The 14,345-nt window shown below is 43.4% G+C and overlaps 1 protein-coding gene across 1 annotated transcript in view; it reads right to left on the bottom strand.

The window, feature by feature from the left end:
• Positions 1–14,345, bottom strand: part of TTLL5 (tubulin tyrosine ligase like 5) — a 482,374-nt gene that overhangs the window by 461,787 nt on the left and 6,242 nt on the right. Inside the window, exons 2-4 of the mRNA XM_030213729.1 lie at positions 7,595–7,788; positions 4,028–4,134; positions 3,539–3,621 (exon numbers count right to left, since the gene is read on the bottom strand). Of these exons, the coding sequence (XP_030069589.1) occupies positions 3,539–3,621; positions 4,028–4,134; positions 7,595–7,698 (294 nt within the window). The 5' untranslated portion in view covers positions 7,699–7,788. The remainder of the gene's footprint in view (positions 1–3,538; positions 3,622–4,027; positions 4,135–7,594; positions 7,789–14,345) is intronic.

The following is a 14,345-nucleotide window of genomic DNA, read 5'->3' on the forward strand; positions in this document are numbered from 1 at the left end:
AAATTGTACAGCGCTGCGTAACCCTGGTAGCGCTTTATAAATATTAAGTAGTAGTAGTAGATGGGCTGAGCACAGCCACCACTGGAGACTGCGCCGAGGGGCCCCCCTCCATGGCAACCGCAACTCCAAACTGTGTACCTGGGGAGACCACCGGGACAACAGAGCCGACTGAAGCTGACGCATATGTGCCCTGGCCCATGGTACTACCTCTATCGTTGCTGCCATGAGGCCCAGAACCCGAAGGTACATTCGAACCGTCGGACTCTGAACGGACATTAACAGCCGGACCTGCTGCTGAAGAGAGGCGATCCCAGAATCTGGCAGAAAAACACGACCCACTGCCGTGTTGAACCGCACTCCCAAGTATTCCAGACTCTGTGATGGGATCAACTGACTTTTGACTACATTCACTACCCATCCAAGCGATTCCAGAAACGCGACCACCTGAGCCGTCGCCGCAACACTGTGAGCCCGAAACTTCGCCCGGATCAACCAGTCGTCCAGATATGGATGCACCAGAATTCCCTGCCTCCGCAAAGCCGCTGCTACCACCACCATTATCTTGGAGAAGGTGCGTAGAGCCATTGCCAGACCAAAAGGCAGAGCACAGAACTGAAAGTGCCTCCCTAAAACAGCAAAACGAAGGAAACGCTGATGGGCCTCTCGAATCGGCATGTGCAGATTCGCTACCGTGAGATCCAGTGACATGAGAAATTCTCCCTGACGAACAGCCACTATGACCGAGCGCAGAGTCTCCATGCGGAAGGATGGCACCTTGAGCGCCCCATTGACCCTCTTGAGATCTAAAATGGGTCGAAACTGGTCCTCCTTCTTCGGCACCACAAAGTAAATGGAATAACAACCCATTCCCTGCTCGTGCCGAGGAACGGGTACCACAGCTCCCAACTGGATTAAGTGACCCAGAGTCTCTTGAATAGCCTTTAACTTGACTCAAGAGTGACAAGGAGAGGGAAGAAACAGATTCGGCAGCGGGTGCTCGAACTCAAGCGCATAACCGTCACGAACAACCTCCAGCACCCACTGATCTGAAGTAATTTGGGTCCACCCTGATAAAACAGACAAAGTCGCACCCCGACCTTCACAAGGGGGACTTATTACCATTTCCGGCATCTCCGGAGGAGTCCCTGCCTTCTCGACGACCCCCTCGAAAGGACTGCGTCCGCTGGAAAAACCGGCTTTTAGAAGGAGATACAAATCTGCCCGGCCTGTACCGCCTCGCGTCCTTAAACCAACCTCTAGCCGAACCCCCTCGACTAGCCGACTTAGGCCGTAACTCTGGCAACCGTGAGACCTTGGTATCTCCAAGAACACTCATCAGTTTATCCAAGTCCTCTCCAAACAACATAGAACCTTTGAAAGGTAGAGAACACAACTTTGCTTTAGAGGCCGCATCCGCCACCCAGCCCCTAAGCCAAAGAGCCCTGCGAGCCGTCACCGCCAGAGCCATATTCTTAGCCTAAGCCCTTAGCAAATCATAAAGGGTGTCCACCAAAAACGAAGACCCCATCTCCAATTTGGCCAGCTCCTGAACCAAACCAGTCCTATCTAACGCAGGCTCATCCAAGAGCTTCTCCGCCCAACGGAAACAAGCTCTGGCTACCAAGCCCCCACACACAGAGGCTTGCAAGGCCAAAGCCGACAAATCAAAGCTGCGCTTCAGAAAGGACTCTAGCTTCCTATCCTGAGGATCCCGTAAGGCTGTACTGCCATCCAGCGGAATGGCCGTAGCCTTAGTAACCGCCGTAACCACCGCATCCACAGTAGGTGGTTTTCAGCAGGGCCAAATCTTCCGGAGGCAAGGGATACAGCCGCGCCATAGCCCTAGACACCTTACAAGCAGCCTCCGGCACAGACCATTCCTGAAAAACCATGTCTCTAATGTCTGAATTCATGGGAAAGGAATGGGAGGCTCTCCGAATCCCTTAACCAAGGGATCTACCTGGGGTCCCTCCGCAGAGGGAGTGGCCGCCGGAGCAAACTTCAAAGTAGAGATCACCTGATCAATGACCTCTAACAACTCCGCCTTATGAAAAATGCGAACCACTGAAGAATCTTCCCCAGGCCTTAGCCCATCCTGATACTCAGACTCATCTAAGAGATCCTCCTCTCCTGGGTCACGCCAAACCTCCGACTCAGGCAGAGAAAGTATCTCCATAGGCTCCGAAATAGCCACCAGCGGGCGCTTAACTCCCACTGATCTAGCAGCCTCCAAGGAACAAACAGCCTGAGAGGAGCCAGCTCTCCAGGCATTATACAGAGACCAAACAAACTCAGGAGGGAAACCAGACCCCCCCCCTCCCCGACGCTGCTGAAGCCCCAACAACACTTCCCACAGTCTCCGCGACGGACGCGGTGGCAGGTCCATCGCATGATCCGCGGCTAAACTAGGCGCGCTTCCCGCCACACACAGGGTCCCCTGGCGCCGGTACTGAATGCACGGCCAAAAGGGCCAAGCTTCCTGCCAAAAACGGCTCCGTCGAGGCCGACCCGGGACGCGCAGCCAAAATGGCCGCGTTTCCCGCCGTTGCCGGCCCGGAATGTGCGGTGAAATCGCAGCCCAACACCTCCGCCAACACAGGGGAAAGCACGGGGGGCAAGAGCGCTGACAACGTAGGCTCTCCACAAAATTTACATTGGCCACCTTTCACTTCAATGCCACGCTTCGCGCAAAACTGACACCTCGCCAGCTTAGACATAATGGCCGCAAACACAATAAAAACAAACAGTTGCTTTGTGCTCTGACAGACTGATAGGCAAAACCGCCTAAGGCAAGAATGCCCTTGAAGACGTTTTATCTCTGGACTGCCACAAGAACGGCCAAAATAGCCGCCTTTTAAAAACATTTATTTTTTTTTTTAAACCTCGTTGCTGATGCCTAAACACCTCAAGGGTACAGAACGAGGTCTGTAGCCAAGGTCAAGCAGTCCTCCAGAGGAAGAGCACAGGGGGAGGGACCCGGCCACCCGGGTGTGACACCCCACAGGGAATAAGAAGCCCCTTAGGACTTACACCCTGTAATAGAGATCCAAGTGTGGGTTCTCTAACATTTACAACCCAACCTAGAAACCCCAAACGGGCCTACCAGACTGAGTACACTGCACAGGCTGCACACATCTACCCTCTGCTGAGACTGAGAAAATACTGGTTAGTAGAAGGTCTGCACAGGCTACTTGTATAAGAAGTTTTAGTGTTCTCAGTCTCCCTCTGTTGGTAGGAGTGCATAACCCCAAGCGTCTTGAATGATCTGGAGGATTGCTGAGGAAATATTTCTGCTACATGGTTCAAATGTATTTTGAGTAAACTCGGGATTAACTATTTTCTATACATATACCTGCCTTGTGAATAGACCATGAAAAAAGTACACCATATTTTCTCAAAGTGATGGCCAAGAGCATGGTTGCGTGCAAATGGAATGTCAAAACATGGCAGGGCAAGGATAGGAGTATCATGATCTCCCACAGCCTCATGGCACTGCATGGGGCAGGAAGATAAGCCATAATCTGCAGGAGCCACATACCTCTTGAAATCCATGTGCTGACAAGATACTGCGTACAAGACGGCTATCTGTGCGAATAATTTTATAGGAAAAGCGAAAGCGTTCTGTAAGAAAGAAAATACAACAGGAGTCACAGACTGGAAATGTACAGACAAAGCAGGCATATTACCTGCAAAAGCAAAGTCCTCTCCCCAGCTTTCAACTTACAAAGGTGGCATCTCGCCATTCCCATTAGACAGGCAGCTCATTCTCAGCCTCTGCCCACCTTTAATCTCGTGGCTCCCCTTCCTAGTCATTCCCCTTCACATCACATTCAGGCACCTCCTGATCCCCAGCCTTCATCCCACACAAGTGGCTTCCTTTTCTCAGCCTCTCTCCATTACCATCACACACAGGTATCTTCCTCTCTTCAGTCTCTACCCATCTCTCATTCCATGCAGACAGCTCCTCCTCCCCAGTTTCTGCCCAACTGTCATGCCCCATCGCTCATTACACTCTGCCTCTTCCCACCTCCTATTAAACGCAGGCTGCTCTCTCTCGTCAGAATGGCCTCTGCATGGAACACCAGAATGGGGACTTTCTTGGCACCTCCAGTCCACAGGACACTTGGATGATCACTGCATAAACATGAAAAAGAACAGTAAACGATTGGAGCATTTGATAAATTTTTCTATTGTGCCCTGCCTTGAACTATTGTAAAAAGGTTAAATACTGTAATAAATGAAATACTCCATCTCTTTTCCATCCCCATTACCAGCATTTTCTGAAGATAAATACTTTTAATAACTGATTCAGGCTTTGGAAAACATGGAACTCACCAATTCAATAAAAGCCCAAGACAAATCATTACATTAGCTGAAGAGTTTAAGAGAGAGCAGGGCTGTGGAGTCGGTACAAAAATCCTTCGACTCCGACTCTGACTCCGACTCCTCAGTTTATGGTACCTCCGACTCTGACTCCGACTCCTCAGTTTATGGTACCTCCGACTCTGACTCCGACTCCTCAGTTTTTAATATGTATTTTTTTTGAATGTTGATGAAAGAGTGCAGCATGCAAGGCTGCATGTTAATGTTTGGGTTTAAAATCTATGTCACTGTGACTTTTTATTTTATTTATTAAAGAAACTATAAATATTCATTAATCCTAAAGTTTAAACAAAAAAATACATAAAAAACAAGGTTATGTTTATTGTTTTTTTATCAAGTATAAAGTCATCATAGCATTAGCAAGTATAAAAATCTGGAACAACCACATCCTTTGGAAATTCTAGAACAACATCCTTTGCAAATTAAATCAAAATCAAAGTTAACCTATATAAATCAAAAACAACTTATATATCATTTAAACTTGGCATATATAGCTGTAGAATAGCTGTTAAACATAATCCAAAATTAACTAATATATTGTTCTTAGAAACAGAATTGCTTCTGCCAGATCCTCCTTCATAGAAGCCCTTAAATCTGATTTGATTATTTTCAGTGCTGAAAACAGTCTTTCAACACTGACGGGTGGGTGGCATTGCTGTTACGGTTCTAGCTGCATCACTGACAATCTCTGGATAAACAATGATGGCTTCTTCTATAGTCAGTTTTGATGAGCGGTCAAACTTTTCCACTTCTTTTAATCCTTTAAAAAACGCTTGCATGAATTTCTTTATATGGACATTTACAGGTTGCTTTTCCATGCTTAACCGACATCGCTTTGCTTTTGAAGCTTCCATTTTGTCCAAATAGGCTTGAAAATTCTCTTCTTCATTTGAAGAGGATGAACCTGAGTTACCATTACCACCAGTATTTATAGCTTTAGCTTCATCCAGTGGTTTGAGTTTCAGGTAGCAACCCTTTCATGCGAACTGCTATGTCATAGAGTGCCTGTTTTCCTGTAGCAATTTGGTCACTGCTCAACAAAATTCGGCTCATTGGATCAACATAAATAGCAGCTAAGAGAATTTGATTATCCAGCAAGAGCTCCTCTCTTTTCCTCATTGAAGATACAATGCCATCAGCAATTAACCCCCCACTTTTGTTAAGGTTATATATCAAGCCCTTCCATTCCAAGAAGAATTTACCTGGTGTTAAATCTTCATATTGCAGCTTCTTGGTAACAGCAAAAGGGTAAGAAAGTAGCCTTTCTAATTCTATAACTTGAGCCCACTGGTTTTCTTTTAATGAAACATTTACATTGTCCAGTTCTTCAAGAAAGTCTTTTAGTTCAAGCAAACGCTTTATCATCAAGTAAGTGCTTCCCCAGCGCGTTGCTTGATCCAAAATGGCTCCTTTTCCAGCACGTCTCTTCAGAATAGCATCTATTTTAGGGATCCTGGCTGCAACAGCTACTTGCCTCAACTTGCTAATTAGTGTAGCCGCATGACGATCCTTCAATCCATCTCTTATTGCTAGTTGCAGAGTATGAACAGCACAACGCATATGTTGAATGGTAATAAGCTTAAATGCTTCTTCAGCAATATCATCCGAACTTTCACAGCTTTCTTGAATTGCAGAATGTCATCTTCTGATATTTGTATGCTGCTTTCTTCATCAACTTCCTTCATTTTTTCAATTGTGCTTAACATATTTGAAGCATTATCAGGTACAATACATAGAATATGTTCCTTTTTAATTTCAAAATCTTCTAAAACACCTTCCACGAACTTCTGCAGATACTCACTGGTATGATGTGCCTGAGTGTCCTTTACTCCTAATGTCCGGGTTATTGTTTTTTTGTTTTCATCAGCAAATCTAACATTAATTGCAAAATAATTGACTCTGTGACGTGTGCATGCATCCATTTTAATAAAGACAAAATGTCCCTTCAGACCTTTTCTTAGTTCTTCCTTCTTACATTTGGCCTCTTCAAGTATAAGTTTCCTTATACTTTCTCGTTCCACAGAAACTCCAAGCTTTTTAGCCATTTCTCCATTTAAGCCTAAAAAGGCTGGTTGTGAAACAAAAGATAGTGGTATACTATTCTTTACTGCCAATTCAATGATGTGGTTTTTGAATTTTTCCGGTGTCATTGTTATAGTAACTTTGTCAGCTGTAAAAAATCTTGATAGTTGTGTCTGGCCTCCAGTAGATTTCTGATCTTTTATTGACCCTGAAGTAGATGGAATGTTTTCATTGCTATCTTTCTCATTCACAGCTTCTAACACTTTAGGATGGAAACGCTGCAATTCTCTTTTTAAATTTGATGCTCTTGTAGGTGCATTTTTTTCATAACCACTGAAACTGCTAATTTTTGCATCACATGCTTTTTCACCATCATCATCTTCTATAATACATTGACATACATAATGTTTCCCATCTGTTGATATTGTAAAGTGTTCATAAATAGCAGACTTTGTCATGTTTCCTGACATTCTTTTTGCCATTGTGAATGGTGTGCCACTTCCACTAAAATATAAAGCTCTTCTTGCAGAGAGAGAGGAAGTTGGGTGGAGTCTCTCTGCTGCCTTATCTGTGTGTGCTGAATGATCTTCTCTTGGAGCTTAAGTTCACTGTGGGGTCAGAGAGGAGGTGCTCTACAGCAGGTCAGTAAATGTAATGGGAGACTGAGCAGAGGGAAGCTCTCCAGCAAAATAGTTCAGCTGGACTTCACACTAGTGAAACAACTAGGTACTAAGCTTTATTCACAGCAGAGAAGTACTTTATTCAAATGTATGAGGAGTCGGAGTTGGTACATTTTTGCCGACTCCAACTCCGACTCAATGTACCCAAAATTGCTGCCGACTCCGACTCCACGACTCCGACTCCACAGCCCTGAGAGAGAGCACGCATAACGCTAACAGTTCAAAATGTAATGTATGTCAGAGGGCAAGCAGATAATGGAATAATCATTGCCTCTAAATATTTCTTTGCTAATCTTGTTAACACACTCCTTGGGATTAATGCAAACATTTAAGCTTAGTGGGAGCAAGAAGCCAGCTCCAGCAAGGATGAGGGATTAGGAATGTGAAGCAGCAGAGAGCTAGAAGGAAGAGTGAAAGCAGAGGACAATGAGGCTAAGGAAAAGAGGTGAGCTGAAGAAGACAGTGACACTACAGAACCAATAATGGAATTTGGATTCTCTTTTACTTACTCTAAATGTTCTTCCTCAATCTCTTCCTCTTCTTCCTCCTCCTCCTCTTCTTCATCTGAAGACAGCACAATTTCTTGGAGCTCCCGTGTCATCATTAGAGGCATGTCCTGTGGATCCTCATACACTTACTGTAGGTCTTGATGTTTCAAGTGCTGTAGAAATTCAAGTTGACTCCCACAGCAAACCTGCAACATCTCCAAAGAGAAGAAATGCCACAGCATGTTCAGAAATTCCTACTGCAACTTAAGAACACATACAAGTCCCACTCTAGTCTGGAGACATAATAGCATTCCTTGCACCAGCCTGAAGATTTCCCCAACATAAGAACACAAGCATTGCCACGCTGGAATAGACCGAAGGTCCATCAAGCCCAGTATCCTATTTCAAGCAGTGGCCAATCCAGATCACAAGTACCTGGCAAGATCCCAAAAGAGTAAAGCACATTTGTAATGCTTAAAAGGGCATGCGACAACTTCCCTATGAGGAAAGACTAAAGCGGATATGATACAGGTTTATAAAATGTTGACTGAAGTGAACAGGTAGACATGAATCGCTTGGTTACTTTTTCCAAAAATACTAGGACTAGGGTGGGGCACACAATGAAGCTATTAATAAATTTAAATCAAACCGGAGAAATATTTCTTCACTCAACTTATAATTAAACTCTGGAAATCACTGCCAGAGAATGTGGTAAAAGCCATTAGATTAGCAGGATTTAGAAAACGTTTGGATAATTTCCTAATAGAAAAGTAATTGGGAAAATCCACTGCATATTCTAGGATAAGCAACATAAAATCTGTTTTACAATCAGCTAAACGTATATATTATGCTCATCAAATAGAAGATAATTTATCGGATCGTAAAACATTTTGGGTTTTTTCTTAATATGTCATTTATAAACTCAACTAATGAAGATTTACAGCTCTGTTCTACAGCCGATTGCTTAGCACATTTCTTTTTCAAAAAATATTGAAAGATTAGAATCTCTTTTCCTCCAGATCGTGATACAGTTGTTATGCTTTCATCGAATCATGATGAAGTCAGCTATCCAGCAGATATTTGGTCAGATTTTCAATCTCTTATAGCTTTTAAGACCAAATCTATATTACGGAGCTTATCCATATCCAAATCTGTTTGCTGGATAGTTACCAATCTTATCTTATGGCACATATGCCTGATCAACTGATTAATTGGCTTACCTTCTTTTTAAATATTTTTTATGTAAAAGGTCATTCCCTATTGTATTGGGTGGTGTTTTAACTCCAGTTTTGATAAAATTTGAGGACTGATGCTAGTCAACCGGCCAGTTATCGACCTGTTGCCACCATCCCTCTTCTTGCAAAATTATTGAAAGCTTATGTTGCAGAATTACTTTCAGATGTTTTTTAACATGATTTTTTACAGTCCTTGCAATTCGATTTTAGGTCATTTCATTCAACTGTGGCTACTCTGTTGGCAATTATATCAGAAGCAAAATTATCATCCATGGCAAAGCTGCAATACTGTTGCAGTTTGACCTTACTGTTGCCTTTGATACCGTGGACCATGACATTTTATTGTATGAGTTGAGTCTGTTAAGTATTACTGGCAGCGTACTGGAATGGTTTAAGTTTTTGACCCATAGACACTATAGAGTCAGGATGGACAAACTTTTATCTGACTGGAGATCTCCTTGTGGAGTTCGACAGGGTTCTCCTCTTTCCCTGGCTCTATTTAATGTCTATATGTGTCTTTGTTTTGTCAAGGCTTTCTCTCTCTTCGTGCTGTTTTTTCTTACGTCACCAATATGTTTTTCTTACTTCCAGTTGAGAAGGATATTACTTCTATTCTACCTAGTATTACTGGATATATAGAGAGAACTGAACAGCTTATATTCCACATGGATTTAAGCTTAATAAGGAAAAGATGAAACTATTACGGTTAAAATCGATCTGGTACATCTATCCCTTCAAAGTTTTCATTGGGAATGGTTTGACTTTTGAGTTACAAAGGGTTTCTAAAGTCTTGGGAGCGTATTTGGATACTTCACTGTCTTCTGCCCCTCAGATCAATTCTGTGGTTAAGACAGGATTTTTTAAAGCATCATCAACTGAGAAATGTTTGCACTTTACTATCTAAACAACACTTTGCAATTCTAGTCACTGCATCTCAAAGAAGATATAGCATAATTTAAAAAAGCACAGAGAAAGACACCCAAAATGATAAAGGAAATTAAACAACTCTCATATGTGGAAGGCTAGGGAGGTCAGGGCTCTTCAGCTAAAGAGCGGGCTGAGGGCAGATATGATGGAGGTCTATAAAATCCTGAAGGAGTAGAACAGATAAATGCAATATCAATTTTTTTCAACAAATGGGGAAACATACAGAGCATAGCTCATGGAATTATTTCCAATCTCTCAGCACATAAATGCATATGCAGTGGTGGAGAGAGGAGGAGGTTGGCGAGCATGTACGCATGCTTATGCGTACCTGTGCATGTGTGTTTTGTTTGTCTGTGACCAGGAGAGAAGAGGGGGAAAGCAGTTAGAAAAGTACAATTCCTGAGTCCCTAGGTTACAGAAACTCCCTTACATGGTAGATACCCCCTCCCACTGCATCCCAAGATGCTCCACATGGGGCAGTGCCACCATTTTGAAGATGGCGTCTGAAGAAGCGGACGCAACTGGGCACCATTCCTGCTTCCTATCATGTACGGGGGGAGGGCGCCACTGCCAGACCAGTAGAGCAGCTTGTGATTGTGGGGAGGGGAACCAAGCTAGGCTGGCCACTGGACCACCAGGGCATTTTCTGATGTACAGCAAACAGGAGGGAGGGCCACTGGAACACCAGGGCAATTATTTTTTTATATACATTGAGGTAAGGGAGGGCAAATGCTCAAAACAGGTAAGAAGAGGGGGGCCATTTTGGGGTGGGGGCAGTGCAGCAGGGTGGTTGGATTGGAGGGAGAGATGGGGTGCCGCTAGACACCTCTCCTCTCAACCAAACTCTTCTAGTGCTGCCTGAGGACCTGGCAGAAAGTTTCTTACGCTAAATGTGCTCAAGAAACTTTTTTTTATTTTTTAAACTGTATTAACATGCATTTAATATGGCTTGTGCTGAAACCATTAGAGCATTCAGTGGACAATAAGATGTACGCAAACCTGGTATTAACCTCCTTTTGCACTGGTGTTATTTTGAGCATCGCTCCCCCCCCCCCCCCCCGGACAGCAGGCAACCCTATCCTCCTCAGCACGTCACAGGTGCCCCCCCCCCCCCCAACATGCAGACACAAAGTATGTGCAAAGTTTGTCAATGGGGTAATGTGGCCCTGCCCATGACAACAGATGTAAACTAGCAATACAGGGACATGGGTTGTATCTGTGGTAAAGGTAATGGGAAAAGGGGTTAGTGAGGCAGTTGCAATGAGGGAAGTTTAAAAACTTGACCCTGTTCTCTACTTTGTTTTACTCTAAGTTTCTATGCTATAAGAACTGGAACTCTGGGAGAGCTTGTGAGCAGCGTAGAAGATGGCAGAAGATAGAGCTTTATTTTTGGCATCCTGTGGTCAGTTTGAAATTTTTCAACTCAATCTGTAGATATCCGGATTCTACTTTAATGGCTGCTTCGAAAAATACCAAATGATCATGCTTACTTACAAAATCAAGGGTTTAAGTGTCAAATATCTGAATATCCGTCACCTTGCAAAAAGAAGCTGGATAAAGAAGAAGAAATTTCACTGCTTTCCATCATGCAGGAATTGTGGCTACTTAAAGATCTAATGACTGAAAATAGTGAATCTTTACCCAAGATTAAGAAAGAAGTCCTTAACATAAAACTTCAATTAAATTCGCTTTCAGTGAAAATGGATTCAGCAGAACTCAGACTAAGCGTACATGAGCAATAACTGCAAGCTCTACCACGTCTGCAAAAATCTCTTCAGCTACTACAAAGAGAAATGGAAGCTCTCAATAATCACTCCAGACGCTGCAATTTCAAAATACTAGGTCCACCTGAAAAAAGAGAAGGAACAGACATGACGACTTTTTTGACTGAATGCTTAGTGGTTAGTGCAGCAGACTTTGATCCTGGGGAACTGGGTTTGATTCCCACTGCAGCTCCTTTTGACCTTGGGCAAGTCACTTAACCCTCCATTGCCCCAGGTACAAATAAGTACCTGTATATACTAGGTAAACCACTTTAAATGTAGTTGCAAAAACCACAAAAACATGGTATATCAAGTCCCATTCCCTTCCTAAGGTCCTAAACTTTAATCCATACTGCACTCCACCTACATATTTAAGGGGTCCTTTTACTAAGATGCGCTGATAAATGGCCTGCGGTAGTGTAGATGCGTGTTTTGGGCGCGCGCAGAATCATTTTACAGCACACTTGCAAAAAATGCCTTTTTTAAATTTTTACTGAAAATGGACATGCGGCAAAATAGAAATTGCCGCGTGTCCATTTTGGGTCTGAGACCTTACCGCCAGCCATTGACCTAGCGGTAAAGTCTCACACAGTAATGACCTAAATGTGCCAAATGCCAGCTGATGCACTCCAGAAAATAAAAAATATTTTTGGGTGCGCATAACAGACGCGCACCAAAAATGATATTACTGCAAGGACCACACGGTAGCCGTGTGGAAACTCCATTCTGGCGTGCGCTGGGCACATGTAGGCGCTTACGCTGTTTAGAAAAAGGGCCCCTAAGTACCCAAGTGCAGTCATTGCAGAATCACTGAGATACCAGCATACATTACAAATCCTAAAACTGGCTAAATCCAAAGCTCTGATTAAATACAAGGGTCATACAATTCTTTTTGTGACCAATCTTCATAAAAAAAACTATTCAGCACCACAAACAATTTCTTGCATTGAGACCTTGGCTAAAGCACTCTGGCGCGAAGTATGGACTGTTTTTTCCCAGCACTATGATGGTCAGCATTAACAATACAACGAAGTCGTTTGAAGTTCCATTGGTATTGCAGCAATACATGGAACAACTCGGATTCCATGATATGGACACATCTCCTATCTCTGCAGCAACTTGAAACTTCCTCTCTGCAGATTCGGATCCAGTTCGACATTATCTTAAAACATCATGCGTTATATTTCAACTCATCCAGTTTCAGGTTCTGGTTTAATACAACTTTATTTCTCTTAAACTCACACATCTTCTACTTCTATGAAACCTGAAACATCTTCTTACAGACTATGATCCAGTTTGAGTTTGACTTTATCTTCAAATAATTTGCTTCCTATTTTTAGAACCCTGTTCCAGGTTAAAGATTTTTACAGTTTATTTTGCTTAAACTCATAAACATGCAGTTCACACATAGTTTTGATCAACTTCTAATTAATGTTACTTTTCTTACAATCTCAAAATTAAGTAATACTGTCATGATTCTTTTACTTTAAATTTAGATAACTCTAAATGATATCCTGTTTAATTTTGTATGTGTGTGTGTGTATATATATATATAATTTATTTAAATATCTTAAGTATTTTCCTTTAAATTCATTAATCTTTCTCATATCCAGCAGTCACTTATCTATTTATTGTTTTCAGGATCTCATGCATTCATCTAATAGATTATTTTAATCTTACTTCAAACTGATTTGATGATCATAATTATACAGGGGTAGCGCCTGCTGTCCATCCTCTGCCCTATCACGAAACCACACCCAATGATGCCTTATGGCTAGTTGTCGCTTCTTCCTCTTCAACATCAACAAAATTTGCCCTTTCCTCACTGAGCACACCACCCGAACCCTCGTCCACACCCTCATTACCTCTCGCCTCGAGTGCTGCAACCTACTCCTCACTGGCCTCCCACTCAGCCATCTATCCCCCCTTCAATCCATTCAGAACGCTGCCGCACATCTTATATTCCGCCAAAATCGTTATTCTCATATCACCCCTCTCCTCAGGTCACTCCACTGGCTTCCGATCAGATACCGCATACAATTCAAGCTTCTCCTCCTTACTTACAAATGCACTCACTCTGCTGCTCCTCACTACCTCTCTACCCTCATCTCCCCCTACGTTCCTGCCCGTAACCTCCGCTCACATGACAAATCCCTCCTCTCAGTACCCTTCTCCACCATTGCCAACTCCAGGCTCCGCCCATTTTACCTTGCCTCACCCTTTGCCTGGAACAATCTTCCTGAACCCCTACACCAAGCCCCCTCCCTATCCATCTTCAAATCCTTGCTTAAAACTCACCTCTTCAATGCTGCTTTTGGAACTTAACCTTTTGAACATATAGACTGCCCCAATCTGCCTGACCTATCAGATTGACTGTACACTTGTCTCCTAGATTGTAAGCTCTTTGAGCAGGGACTGTCCTTCCATGTTAAATTGTACAGCGCTGCGTAACCCTAGTAGCGCTTTAGAAATGTTAAGTAGTAGTAGTAGTAGTAAATGAGAATAAAATTCACAAGATGTAAAGCATGCATCTGTCAATGGTTATGCATTGGCTTTGTCACTGGCTCCCTATCCGTTTTTGCATCCTGTTCAAACCTCTTCTACTAACCTATAAATGTACTCACTCTGCTGCTCCCCAGTATCTCTCCACACTCGTCCTTCCCTACACCCCTTCCCGTGCACTCCGTTCCCTGGATAAATCCTTCTTATCTGTTCCCTTCTCCGCTACTGCCAACTCCAGACTTTGCGCCTTCTGTCTCGCTGCACCCTACGCCTGGAATAAACTTCCTGAGCCCCTACGTCTTGCCCCATCCTTGGCCACCTTTAAATCTAGACTGAAAGCCCACC

Source organism: Microcaecilia unicolor, chromosome 9 (assembly GCF_901765095.1).
Source record: "Microcaecilia unicolor chromosome 9, aMicUni1.1, whole genome shotgun sequence".
NCBI lineage: Eukaryota > Metazoa > Chordata > Amphibia > Gymnophiona > Siphonopidae > Microcaecilia > Microcaecilia unicolor.